This window comes from Carcharhinus amblyrhynchos, chromosome 27 (genome assembly GCF_965287045.1).
Source record: "Carcharhinus amblyrhynchos chromosome 27, sCarAmb.v2.hapA, whole genome shotgun sequence".
Lineage (NCBI taxonomy): Eukaryota > Metazoa > Chordata > Chondrichthyes > Carcharhiniformes > Carcharhinidae > Carcharhinus > Carcharhinus amblyrhynchos.
The window spans coordinates 25,470,535-25,484,104 of NC_137350.1; the positions used below are offsets into that span (position 1 = coordinate 25,470,535).

The 13,570-nt window shown below is 41.3% G+C and overlaps 1 protein-coding gene across 1 annotated transcript in view; it reads right to left on the reverse strand.

The window, feature by feature from the left end:
* dhx8 (DEAH (Asp-Glu-Ala-His) box polypeptide 8) overlaps positions 1 to 13,299 on the reverse strand; it is a 46,145-nt gene extending 32,846 nt beyond the window's left edge. The window contains exons 1-8 of the mRNA XM_080213832.1: positions 13,065 to 13,299; positions 8,947 to 9,032; positions 7,688 to 7,763; positions 7,430 to 7,515; positions 5,989 to 6,092; positions 3,005 to 3,340; positions 1,459 to 1,603; positions 641 to 844 (exon numbers count right to left, since the gene is read on the reverse strand). Of these exons, the coding sequence (XP_080069958.1) occupies positions 641 to 844; positions 1,459 to 1,603; positions 3,005 to 3,340; positions 5,989 to 6,092; positions 7,430 to 7,515; positions 7,688 to 7,763; positions 8,947 to 9,032; positions 13,065 to 13,173 (1,146 nt within the window). The 5' untranslated portion in view covers positions 13,174 to 13,299. The remainder of the gene's footprint in view (positions 1 to 640; positions 845 to 1,458; positions 1,604 to 3,004; positions 3,341 to 5,988; positions 6,093 to 7,429; positions 7,516 to 7,687; positions 7,764 to 8,946; positions 9,033 to 13,064) is intronic.
* Positions 13,300 to 13,570: the final 271 nt, after the last annotated feature.

Here is a 13,570-nt window from a genome sequence, read left to right on the forward strand (position 1 = left end):
ATGAGAGCACTCTACTTGGTTTTCAAATTCCTTGAAAAATATGGCCAACTTGTCAACCCTGATGCATGTGATGAATGAGTGCTCCCTAGTGGCAGAAAACCACAAGTACAGAAATTTCACCACTGCTTCTTCTGAGTGTAATCGCCTCTGAAACGCCCCCTCGGTATTATCGTCGGAAAACTATGTTAAAAAACTCTCAAGTTAACATTTGGCAGTGGAGAGAAGAAAAACACAGAACAAATGGAGATTTGGGAGATAAAGCAATGCACAAACAAGTCAGTAACTAAATGATAAATTATAGGTAAACAGTGTTACATCTGAAACACAGTAAGAAGTCTACAACACCAACTTAATGTCCAATAGGCTTATTCGGTAGACAAGCTTTCGGACCGTAGCTCCTTCTTCAGGTGAGGAAGGAGCAGTGCTCCAAAAGCTTGTGCTACCAAATAAACTCGTTGGACTTTAACCTGGTGTTGTGAGACTTCTTACTGTGACTATCCCAGTCTAGCAGCGGTATCTCCACATCATAGTTGAAACAGCCATCTGTCTTTTCTCTACGGATGGCAATGGATATATTTTGTGCTGTTCTGCATCTTCAGTTTTCACTCTGGTAGGTTAGTTCATGTTAACTGGCTCTTACCTGTTTGATCTCCCACTTCTCAGGATCAGAGATTTTTGTGAGTCGTTTGCGTTCCAGCACATCATCCTCAACCTCGGGGGTGTTCACCAGTGAGAGATTACTGGGTCTGTCGGGGTTCCTCATAGTAGTTTCCTCATTGTTTTCTCCGCCCACGTTTCGGCGCCGGTTTGGATTTAGATCCTCTCCGGTCTCTTGATCTACATCCTAAGGAAAAATATTAAAACAGGAACAATTTCAGCTCAGAGCTGACCAATCAACGGACTCCAAACTCAAAATAAAAGCCTTTATTATTTGTTTCAGTCTGATGCCTGCAGAGAGCCTTAACCAATTTTTTAAAAAATTATTCGCAGTTTTTGGTATTTTAATCAAAAAGCCAATTTAAGTTAAGCCCAATCATGGTCCCTGTGAGGGACAAACCAGATCCAGCCGACAAGACAAGATACTCCACTCCATCTTGGGCTTAATCAAACAAGATCAAAGCTGACAGGATGAGGCACTACACCCCCTTCTGGGCTTGATCTAATGCTTCACCTTAGCCAAAAGGCCAAGATGGCTTTAAAAAAAATTGTATCAGGTAAAGCCTCAGTATTACCTCATTGGAATCTTTGATCCTACCCTAGCCTGGACAAACCACCATCACAGGTGTTGGCACAGCTGGAGTTCAATGGGGTAGCCTCACGCTCTGTCTGATTATGGTTGCAAGCACGGCCAGGTAAGCATAGAGCCTTAACCAGTTTGGAGAATGAAGTTTAAAAATTTTACGTTGAACAAACGATTGCAGTTAAAAATCTAATCCAAAATTACACTCTTTATAATACCTTCATACTTAAGCTTGTCTTCGACCCAGTGAATGATAACACCTTGATCTTAACCCTTTGACCTTTGCTGACGACATCAGCAACGTTGGCGACACGCCCTTCTCGCCTGAGCTCAGAGATGTGTACCAAGCCCTCCCATCGCTTTCTAAAAAATAGAGGGGAACAGAAAAGGCATTTACTTATTGGTAAACTGAGTGTGCAATCATTTACACACAATTCCTTTTACATAGCGAATGAAGCATTTTGAAACAGAAATGGATAATCTACGTTCAGTTTTTTTTAAGCCAGTTACTTTAACGGATTCGGAGACACACCTGGGGAACGGCTGATATCTGAAACATCCAAGAAAAACACAACAGAGATAAAAACAATCAATAAGCAGGTACTGGCTTTGCATTAAATACTTTCATAAAACATACTCATATTGAGAGGCAATAAGTACATTTAACGATATTCAAAGATCTTTTTAAAATTCTAAAATCAAGCATCAAGGCACACGGGGAATCCAAGGACAACGCTAATCCCCGGTAATTGCAATTTTTATTGCTTTAATAAAATACAAGGAAGATGCATTACACTTCCAAAGCTTTGTTCTGTACTTCAAGCATGAAGTTCTGATCATTGCCCCAGTTAAAAATGAAATATCTCAACAGATTGAAAAGTATGTCCAGTCTCAAATTAATGTTGTCCATTTTAAATCAATGTGGGCTTAATGAACTGAAGCAATCAAAATCTTGAGACAAACTCAGCTTTAAGAAAAACAATTTCAATGATCTTATTAAGTTCAGATATATCCATATCACCTGAATGTCCTTATACACATTTTTAAAAAACGTGTAGATGACGCATATAGACCAACAGATAAAGCAGGCCAACAGTGGTTAGTACTGCTTGCTCACAGCATCAGGGACCTGGGTTCAATACCCAGCTTGGGCCACTGTCTGTGCGGAGTCTGAGTGTGCTCTCTGTGTCTGTGTGGGTTTCCGCCGCGTGCTCCGGTTTCCTCCCACGCTGAAAGACGTGCTGGTTAGGTGCATTGGCCATGCTAAAAAAAAATTCTCCCTCAGTGCTACCTGAACAGAGTGTGGTGACTAGGGAATTTTCACAGGAACTTCATTGCAGTGTCAATGTAAGCCTTCCTATGACATTAACAAACTTTATTTTAACAACAAAAGAAGTTTGGTTACAATTTGGGAATGGAAGATTAAGCTTTTTGTTTTTGAGCACATTTGATATTTCCTTAAGGACGCCAGAATGCTTGAAGTATTGGTTGAGCAGTACATATGGCAGGGAAAACACACCTCCATGTGCCAAGTGATTTTTATAAACTGTTTGGGTTAAAATTAGAATTTAAGTACTTAGAGATTAGGAAATTTTTGCTCAAGTGCAGAAAACCAAAGCGCAAAAAGAAAAATCAGATTTGAGAGATGTCTCAGTAATACATTGCTATTTACCGGAGATTATAAATTAATACATTTCTCAACTGCTTCAGAGTGCCCCCATTATTTCCTGCATCATGTACTTTTTCTTGAGTGGTGTACTGTACCTCAGACCTTCCAGCTGTACAAAGCATCCAAACTGCATGATGCTGGTGACCTTGCCATTGTAGATCTCGCCCACTGATGGTTCCTCTGGCGGAGGCCGGTCAATGTGTCTATCTTTCCTCTTCTCACAAATCTTTTCATTGACTCTGACTCGATCCTTATGGTCCCTGCTCGGGCTCCTACTCCTGCTTCTGGGCCACTTGCTGGATTTACTTTTGCTCCGGTCTCTGGAGTGTGACCTGGACCTTGATCTGCGATGCCGTTTCCTGTCTCGATCTCGATCTCGGCTGCGACTACGACTACGGCTCCTTTTCTTTCTCTTTCCCTTTTCATTGGAGCTTTAAGAAAAAAAAAATTTGCTTTTAAAACCACAACACATGAAGTACATCATAAAAATATTGACAGGACACATCAGTGTCAAGAGGTGAGAAAGGTCAGGAAAATATTAACTCTCTAATTATAACATCCCAATAGATTCCAGGGTCCTTGTTTCCACTAGTTGCAAATATAGTTAAATTTCAGAGGTACAGAAGCTTTCAGAAACAATAACTGGGATGATACAGAAAGGGTCTAGTTGTCTTTGTTCATTAATCACCGAATGTCGGCATGCAGGTACACCATGTAATAAAAAAGGCAAATAGAATGTTAGTATTTATTGCAAAAGTAAAGAAGTTTTGTTGCAATTGTACAGGATGTTGGTGAGACTACACCTGGAGTACCAGAAAACCTAAATGATTGTCATGCAAATATGCCCCCTTCTGGTCTCTTTGGGAGTGGCATGTACCACATACTAAAACACTCTTTTCTCAAGTAATTCTCTCTCCTGTCCACAACAGACATTACAAAATCTATTAACCAGAAATTCCTTTTTAAAAAATCTCGTGGCTGCTCGTCAGTTCAATATTAGACTTGATGCATTATTGTGTGGCCTTAGAAAATCTGATACCAGTACAGGCTAGTTATACCCAGATCCTTTAGCTATCATTGTTTTTGCCCTAGCAAAAACCTTCTTTACCTAAATCACTGTTTTCAAAAGAACAAGATCAACTATTATTGAGTTTAAGCAACCTTCCCAAATAACTTAGTCAATTATCTTTGCGAAATTACAGTTAACTGCACCGTTTAATAACTGTATAAAAATTTAATTTCTAATTAACATTAATAAAACACGAACTCCAATTTCAATAATCAGACACTAGACGGATGTTCAAAATTTAAAATCAAACTAAATAGGTTCCGTTGATGAAAACAACAGTTTGAAGTTGAAGAAACAAGAGGTTAAGATAGCACTTAGAGAGAACACTCCCTTTATGCCACATTCTCTAGTTTATGTGACAATAATACATATAGGCTGGGACTGCTCATGCAATTCTAGGTTTGAGGACTGGATAGAGTAGATGTGGAAAATATGTTTCCATAGTAGGAAAAACTAGAACCAGAGAGCACAACCTCAGGCTAAATGGACAATCCTTTAAAACAGAGATGAGGAGGAATTTCTTCAGCCAGAGAGTGGTGAATCTATGGAATTCTTTGGTGCAGAAGGCTGTGGAGGCCAGGTCATTGAGTTTCTTTAAAACAGAGGTGGATAGGTTCTTGATTACTAAGGGGATCAGGGGTTATGGAGACAAAGGCAGAGGAATGGGGATGAGAAAAAACATCAGCCATGATAGAATGGCGGAGCAGACTCAATGGGCCGAGTGGTCTAATCCTGCTCCAATGTCTTATGGCCTTATTTTGTGTGGACATTTTAAGGATCAACCATATTGCTGTGGTTCTGGAGTCACATGCAGGCCAGACCAAGTGGCGGATATCCTTCCCTAAAGGGCATTAGTGAACCATTTGGGTTTTTACAATAATCAACAATGATTTCATGGTCATCATTAAACTTTTAATCCCAAGTTTTTATTGAATTCAAATTTCACCATCTGCCATGGTGGGATTCGAACCCAGGTCTTCAGAGCATCAGCCAGTGTCTCTGGAATACTAACCCAATGACAATACAACTACACCATTGCGGGAGATTAATTTTCCTGGAAGGATGAGAAGAAGATAGAATAAAAGAAAGAATCATAGAGAAAGTATCTCCTGTTTCTCAAGGGGAAAAAAAGCTCATAGCTGGTTAAAAAGACCCTCTTGGATAACAGGACCCCTCCCAGCCAGCTTTCCCTGACCCTAGTGGGAATCAGAATCCTACTCAGAACGGGCTGAAATGTTAATATAAAATTCAATACCTTTGCAACCGAAGACCCAAATTAAACCTATTCCACATTTAATTCACTGGTTTAATATACAGTTCTGCTGACTCTGTTGAGATTATAGTATCATGGACATTGAAGAACAGAGTATTCTGGCTTTGAGGGCATCACAAGAAACTCAGTTTTCCTTTCCCCTAATACATATCTTTCAGCTGAAGTCACTGGACAGGAACCCAAAGTGGAAACCCTGGCTGATTCCACCCCTTCCTGAACCCAGGACCCCAAGACCAAACCCCCGAGATCAGAGAGCTCAGCTTAGATTGGGGGAACAAACGAAGAACTTTCTGACCTGTGTAGCTTACTGCCAGGTCATGTTGTGCATTTTTCCACTCATCTATTGAAGAAGGGAAGTCAGGAGGAAGTGATAGCCTAGTGGTATTAACGCCAGACTATTAATCCAGAAATTCAGCTAATATTCTAGGGACCTGGGTTCGAATCCTACCACGGCAGATGGTGGAATTTGAATAAAAAATATCTGGAGTTAAAAATCTACTGATGACCATGAAACCATTATCGGAAAAACCCATCTGGTTCACTAATATCCTTTAAGGAAGGAAATTTGCTGTCCTTACTTGGTCTGGCCTACATGTGACTCCAAAGCCACATCAATGTGCTTGGCTCTCAGCTACCCTTGGGCAACCAGGAATGGGCAATAAATGCTGGCCAGTCAGTGATGCTCATGTCCCACGAATGAATTAAATCACATGGAAAGGAAACTGTCAATTGCGTACCTGCGCTTGCTACTTTTCTTCATATCATTCTTTGACGGCATTAAGGCCTCAAGCTCCTTTAATGCATCTGCAGCTACTTTCATATCATCTTCATCCAGCAGCGTCTGCAAAACACACATTACTTTGGGTTTCAATCAGAATAAGTAACAATAAGCAGTAGCCATTATGGAGACATGTCTACAGAGTGACTCATAAATGGCTTCATCTAAAATAATACAAGACTTCAATACGGAAACAATGCCATTCAAAGATTACTAAAAAATGGTTTGTTGCCTGCATGCTATTATGTTGTCAGATGTTAAATGATAGAAACCTTTGATTATTGTAAAGGGTACATACAGTGTTCACATGCATCAGGAACCTCCAGCAAGGCAGCTACCAGTTTCTGCAGAAATACTGAATAAGTCCTGGCTAAAATAATAGAAAGTTATTTCATTTGACAATGCAAGACAAGGAAAAGCCTCAATTATTTTAATATACTTGTCATGGGAATTTAGAGCCTTATGGGTTAATGCAGTCTTTCACCAACTGGAATTGATAGTACGTTTGATAGGTAAACAAAGCCTATGTTTGCCAGAATTTAGAAGAACGAGTGCTGATATCATTGAAAAGTATAAAATTCTTAAAGAGCAGGACACTGTAAATGTTTTGAAGCTGTTTCTCCTGGGTAGGTGAGACTAGGATTAATGGTCAGCAGTTCAGGATAAGGGATCAGTCATTTAGGGCTGAGATGAGGGGAAATTCCTTCACTTAAAGTGTAGCAAATCTTTGGAATTCTCCGTTCCAGGGAGCTGTGGGATATTCAGTCATTGAGTTTTTAAAAACGGAGGCCAATAGGGCTAAATGGTCGACTTCTGCTCCTACTCATGTCTTCATAAGGAAGAAGCCATTTAGAAACCCAATGCAACCAAACATCTCCTCAAAAAGGATAACTTGAAAGCTGAAACTAAAGGTTACATTTCCAAATCTAACTGCCCTTCAATTTTCCCTCATAACGCCCACACAATATACGAAATCAGCCCCTTCAAAGCAGCTGAGAAGATATCCACTTTGTGTGGTTATTCGAGGGTAGGATTAGTATATCACAAAGGCTAGAGATGAGAAGAAATACTGAATGTTACAAATCAGATTTGGGGTCTGACAAAAGGGAATACTTGAAAGGTTCATCTTCCCTTTCACTTTCAGATATGACTGGCTATTCCCCAACATTTCTCGTTCAGAATTCAGTGCAAGAATGAAATTAAGCCTGCTCAGCGGACTTATCTTCAACTGAACACAAGAGGGCAGTTAGGAACAGTAAGAAGTTTCACAACACCAGGTTAAAGTCCAACAGGTTTATTTGGAATCACGAGCTTTCAGGTGAGAAGTTAGAATGATCAGCCATAGAAATAATTAAATCTCCCATTAAGGAAACTGGGAGTGAAGTAAATATGAAACATACCCTTGCAGCTGGGTTATCAGGCAGACACAATGCAGGGAACAACTCCTTCATTTTCTCCTTTTCTGATTTTGGTTTGACTGCTTCCACTGTACAAAAAATATTAAAAGAAAGCCGTAAGGATTTACACAAAAAAGAATGAAAATGGAACTAATACTTCCACAGCTCTTTCAGAATGATGGGCTGAATGGCAAGGTGTGCTCTGAAATTCCATGAAATCACTTAAACAGAAACAAGGGGAGAAGAGGGTGTATTTCTCACCTTTGCAGGAAGTTGATGGCTTGGCTGGAGGTCTCATAGTCTGTATGAGACGTAACAAATTACTGATGAGTGAATCCTAGAAAACAGCAAAAACGAACACTGATATTAATCAGAGCAAACAATTTAGATACAAAATAAAAGTAGATAGTCAGAAGGGGATTGTTCCTGGCAACAGCCTACAACACGTATTGCTTTAAATTGCATGATAATATTTAAATGGTAGATACGGTCATGTATGAAAATGTGAAGGTGGGAAAAATAGTTATCATCTGCCTCTGATCATGTCGAATTTGCTTTCAGAGCAAAATAAGACTTGAACTCAACTAAATTAAGCAACATTGACCTGTGAAAATATCCTACTTTGAATAAAATGACTGACAAGAATTATGTGCAAACATTTCAAATTCATAAAGTTGGGTGCTCGAGCGAAACATTGAGCCCTTTGTTTGAAATGTCAAGGAGCATGAAAGCTGCACACTCATTTTCTGGCATTCACCAACTTCTAGCTCATTGCTCAGTGTGCGCGCCCTGTCCACGTAATGCCCAAAAGGGTGCTGCACAGCCAAATATTTAAAATCGTAGGACAATACAATGCAGAAGAGCTCTTCAGGGCATCAAGTCTGCACCAATGTCAGAAACACCTGACCTCCCACCCAATCCCATTTACCAGCATTTGATCCATTGCCTTGAATGTTATGACGTGTCAAGTACTCATCCAGGTACTTTTAAAAAGGACGTGAAGTAACCTGCCTCCAGCACCTTCCCACGCAGCACATTTTAGGCCCATGATTTAGCAGATTTCCTGGAGAGCTTCATGCAATAGGAATGCGTATTAGGAATCGGGGTGAGGGGCCCAGCCAGCTCTTTTAATTGTCCAAATATTAACACAAAATATTGAGGTTGCAAATCTTTCAAGTTGCTCACATTCCAATTACGTGTCCATTACTCAGCAAAACAGCACAATGTTGCAAATGCATCCTGTAATGTGTTTCAGACGCTGAGAATCTGAGCAAAATTGTAGAAAAAATTTCCCTTTCTTGTCACGACAGCCAACCAAAGACAATATAGCAGAAAATATTAGGAAATACCTCTGATTATTTTGGTCAAAGTGAATTGCATAGCAATACAGGATCTGATGAAACGTTAATTTTCATTTTCTCCCCACAGATGCTGTCTGACCTGCTGAATATTTCCCAAATTTTCAGTCTTTATGCACATTAATAAGGTTGAAATTGGAATCCACCATCCATCGACCTTACCGTAAATTCAGCTCCATTCTTCACCAGTGCTCCTTTAAAAGTATCAAAAGTAATATTCTTCTCAGCCAGATTGATGATGAACTCAGCTGGAAACAGAAAAACAATGGTGCATTGAGAATAATAGCAGCAATTTTCATTTTGCACATACCACATTGCATCAAATCAAACGCATCCTTGAATTAGAAGTGACAAAGAATAATTATGAAATAGATGTTAAAGATTATTAATGATTCGAACTCAAAAACTGCACCCAGTAAAAGGATTTGTTCATGTTAGGAATCGTAACACATTTCAGAAATTTTGGATGTCCCAAAGTATGTAACAGATGATTAAGTATTTGTCTGGAGCATTGTCACTGTTATAATGCAGGAAATATGGCAGCACACAGCAACATCCTACATGCAGCGCTGAAATAAGGCCAAGCTATTATGTTTTCAGAGATGTTGACTGAGTAATAAGTAATATTGGTCACGGCATTGCAGTGACCCCCTTTGTTCTCTGCAATAGCCATGATGTGGCGATGCGGTGTTGTACTTGGAGTGGGCACAGAAAGATGTTTCACAACATCAGGTTAAAGTCCAACAGGTTTATTTGGTACCACGAGCTTTCAAAGCGCTGCTTCTTCATCTCCAACTCATCTTATGAAACAGCAGCACTCCAAAAGCTCATAATAACAAATAAATCTGTTGAACATTAACCTGGCATTGTGAGACTTCTTACTCTGCGATAGTGCGATGAGATCTACGTCCAGCTGAAAGCACAGGTTGATCTATTGTCTCATTAAAGGATGGAACTTCCAACACTCACTTCTTACTGCACTGGAACGCTAGCTTAACTTCTGTGCTCAAGTCATAGAGTCATAAAGGTTTACAGCATGGAAACAGGCCCTTTGGACCAATATGTTGATGTTGCCATTTTTTTTAAACCCCTAAGCTAGTCCCAATTGCTCGCATTTGGCCCATATCCCTCTATACCCATCTTGTCCATGTAACTATCTAAATGCTTTTTAAAAGACAAAATTGTACCTGCCTCTACTACCACCTCTGGCAGCTTGTTCCAGACACCCACCACCCTTTGTGTGAAAAAATTGCCCCTCTGGACCCTTTTGTATTTCTCCCCTCTCACCTTAAACCTATGCCCCTCTAGTTTTAGACTTCCCTAGCTTTGGAAAAAGATATTGACTATCTAGCTGATCTAAGTCCCTCATTATTTTATAGACCTCTAATAAGATCACCCCTCAGTCTTCTATGCTCCAGAGATAAAAGTCCCAGTCTATCCAGCCTCTCCTTATAACTCAAATCATCACGTCCCGATAGCATCCTAATAAATCTTTTCTGCACTCTTTCTAGTTTAAAAATATCCTTTCTACAATAGGGTGACCAGAACTGTACACAGTATTCCAAGTGTGGCCTGACCAATGTCTCGCACAACTTCAACAAGACGTCCCAACTCCTGCATTCAATGTTCTGACCAATGAAACTAAGCATGCTGAATGCCTTCTTTACCATTTTGTCCATCTGTGACTCCACTTTCAAGGAGCTACGAACCTGTACCCCTAGGTCTCTTTGCTTTGTAACTCTCCCCAGTGCCCTACCATTAACTGAGTAAATCCTGCCTGGTTCAGTCTACCAAAATGCATCACCTTGCATTTATCTAAATTAAACTCCAACTGCCATTCATCAGCCCACTGGCCCAATTGATCAAGATCCTGTTGCAATCCGAGATAACCTTCACTGTCCACTATGCCACCAATCCTGGTGTTAACAGCAAACTTACTAACTATGCCTCCTATATTCTCATCCAAATCATTAACATAAATGACAAATAACAGTGGACCCAGCACCGATCCTTGAGGCACACCGCTGGTCACAGGCCTCCAGTTTGAAAAACAACCCTCTACAACCACCCTCTGGCTTCTGTCATCAAGCCAAATCCTTGGAATGGAACTTGTATCCGGAACCACTGGCCCAGAGGCAAATATGTTGTCACTGAGAACCACTTAAGCAATGAGAACTATTCACTTGGTTCAGATGAGAAATAATGTTAATTCACCAATCACGTTAGTTCAAAAAGTCCCAAAAAAATTGACAGTGCTCAGTTGATATAAGGTAAAACAGTATTCAACAAAAAGAAATGCACTGACAAAAGTAATCCAGACTTGGGACATTGGTTCTGTCCTCTCTCTACACCTGCTATCAGAACTGCTGAAATCTTCCAGCATTTTCTATTTTTGCTTCATGTTGCTTTATTAGTTTAAAGATTGTTAACAATTTCTAAATCTCAAAAATCTCACAATTAGTTATAAGATAATCACAAGTATGCATAAAAAAAAATCAAAAGTGACAGTCCTTTCACTCAAATTGAAACAATTGAAAAACCAAAATGACTTGAGCAACACAGTGGTTAGCACTGCTGCCTCACAGTTCCAACAACCTGGGTTCAATACTGGCCTTAGGTGACTGTGAAGTTTGCGTGTTCTCCCCGTGTCTGCATAGGTTTCCTCGCACAGTGCAAAGATATGCAAGTTCAGTAAACTGGCCATGCTAAGTTGCTCCTTAGTGTCCTAAGATGTGTAGGTTAGATGGATTAGCCATGGTAAATGTGTGGGAGTGTAGGGATAGGGAAGGAAGAGGGACTGGATAAGATACTTGGTCAGAGAGTCGGTGTGGACTTGATGAATTGAATGGTCTCTTCTGCACTGAAGGGATTCTATAATTCTATGACTAAAACTGCTTTCATCTCTTCCCTCCCCATCATCCAGGACCCCCAAAACACATACAGATCAACTTTCAACTTAATGTACAGTATTCTTTACTCACAATGTGGTCTCCTCTAACATTGGGGCTTGGCTGATCACTTTGCTCTGTTCAGTGTACAAGCATAGCCCGGAGCTTCAAGTCATTTGCCATTTTAATTTCTCATCACACTCTCATTTTAACCCTGGACTCCCACTACTCCAATTGAGGACAATGGAAGAATGGGGAACAGCATCTCATCTTTCAATATTTTAATAATTGTTTCACCGGATGTGGGCATTACTGACTACATTTGTTGCCTATCCCCAATTTTGCTTGAGAACAGCTGCCATATATTTCCAGCATTTGATATTCAATAGTCACTCTTGATAATACAGGGGTTCCCAGATTGAAATATTCTTGTACAGGTTTCTGGGATGTGTTCAAAGCTAATTGTTTTCAAAACTGAGAACAATGATAGGCTGTTGATTTTCAGTGTCAAGACATACGAACAATCACAGAATCATGCAGTGCAGAAAAGGCACTTCGACCCATTGAGCCCACACTGATGTGAGAAATATCTAAACTGCCTACCTAATTCCACTTACCAGCAGTTGGCCCATGGCATGTTTATAACATCCAAGGCTAAGTGCTCAGCCAGGTACTACCACCCTCCAACATAGCACATTCCAAACCATCACCACCCTCTGGGTAAAAACGTTTTTCCTCACATCACTCCGAATCCTCCTGCCCCTCACCTTGAACTTGTGTCCCCTCGTGACTGGCAGTTGATCACTGACTGGCAAAGTGAACACCTGAAAAACCCAAACCAGGATTCACGATTCCCAGTTGAGGTCACTGTCTGTGCGGAGTCTGCACATTCTCCTCATATTTGTGTGGGTTTCCTCCACGTGCTCCTGTTTCCTCCCACAATCCAAAAGACATGCTGGTTAGGTGCATTGGTTAGGCTAAATTCTCCCTCAGCGTACCCAAACAGACATCAGAGTGTGGCAACTTGCAGATTTTCACAGTAACTTCATTGCAGTGTTAACGTAAGCCTATTTGCGATACTAACAAACAAACTTTAATTGCGGGAGGATTTAACCCCTGCCAATGCACCTAACCAGCACGTCTTTCAGACTGTGGGAGAAAACCGGAGCACCCGGAGGAAACCCACACAGACACAGGGAGAACGTGCAAACTTCACACAGTGACCTGAGGCCCCAATTGAACCTGTGTCCCTGGTGCTGTGAGGCAGCAGTGCTAACCACTGTGCCACCGTGGAGCTGGGGTTTCCTTTTTCCTTCAATGGAATAGCTGAGAAATAGTGGACACTGGGGACCCAGGGGGATTGGGGGTGGTCTGGCCACCCAGCTTTCTTACCCAAGTCCTTGTCGTTGATACCCAGGTGGTTGTCCAGCTCAGTGCAGACCTTGGAGACCAGGGAGAGGTATTCGAGCTTACTGAGCTCTTCCAGCGCCACCTCCGCCATCGCAGCACTCCAGCTATCGATCCTTCAACGGAAAGCCCGGCACAGAGATTCACCCGAAACCCCGGGCAAACGGCTTCACAACAAACACCACTTCCTCTGGACAGCAGCCGCCACCATCTTGACGCACGTCCGTCACCTTTCACCTTGCCTTGTTGACGTAATCGCGTCGCCCTGCACTTCGGCAATTTCCGGAGGCACCCGAACGCGAAGTTCCGGCGCTCGACCGCCAGGGGCCGCTCGGCACCAGCGCCCCGAGCCCAGTGCCCGGGCAAAGTCACGTGGTCCCGGGATTGGCAACACTGGAGTTGTTGCAAAACTCTCACTCAATGCTAGGAATGTCAAAAGCTATTGAAATGCAGGTTCGTTAACACTAGGGGAGGCCATGATGCAGTGGTAT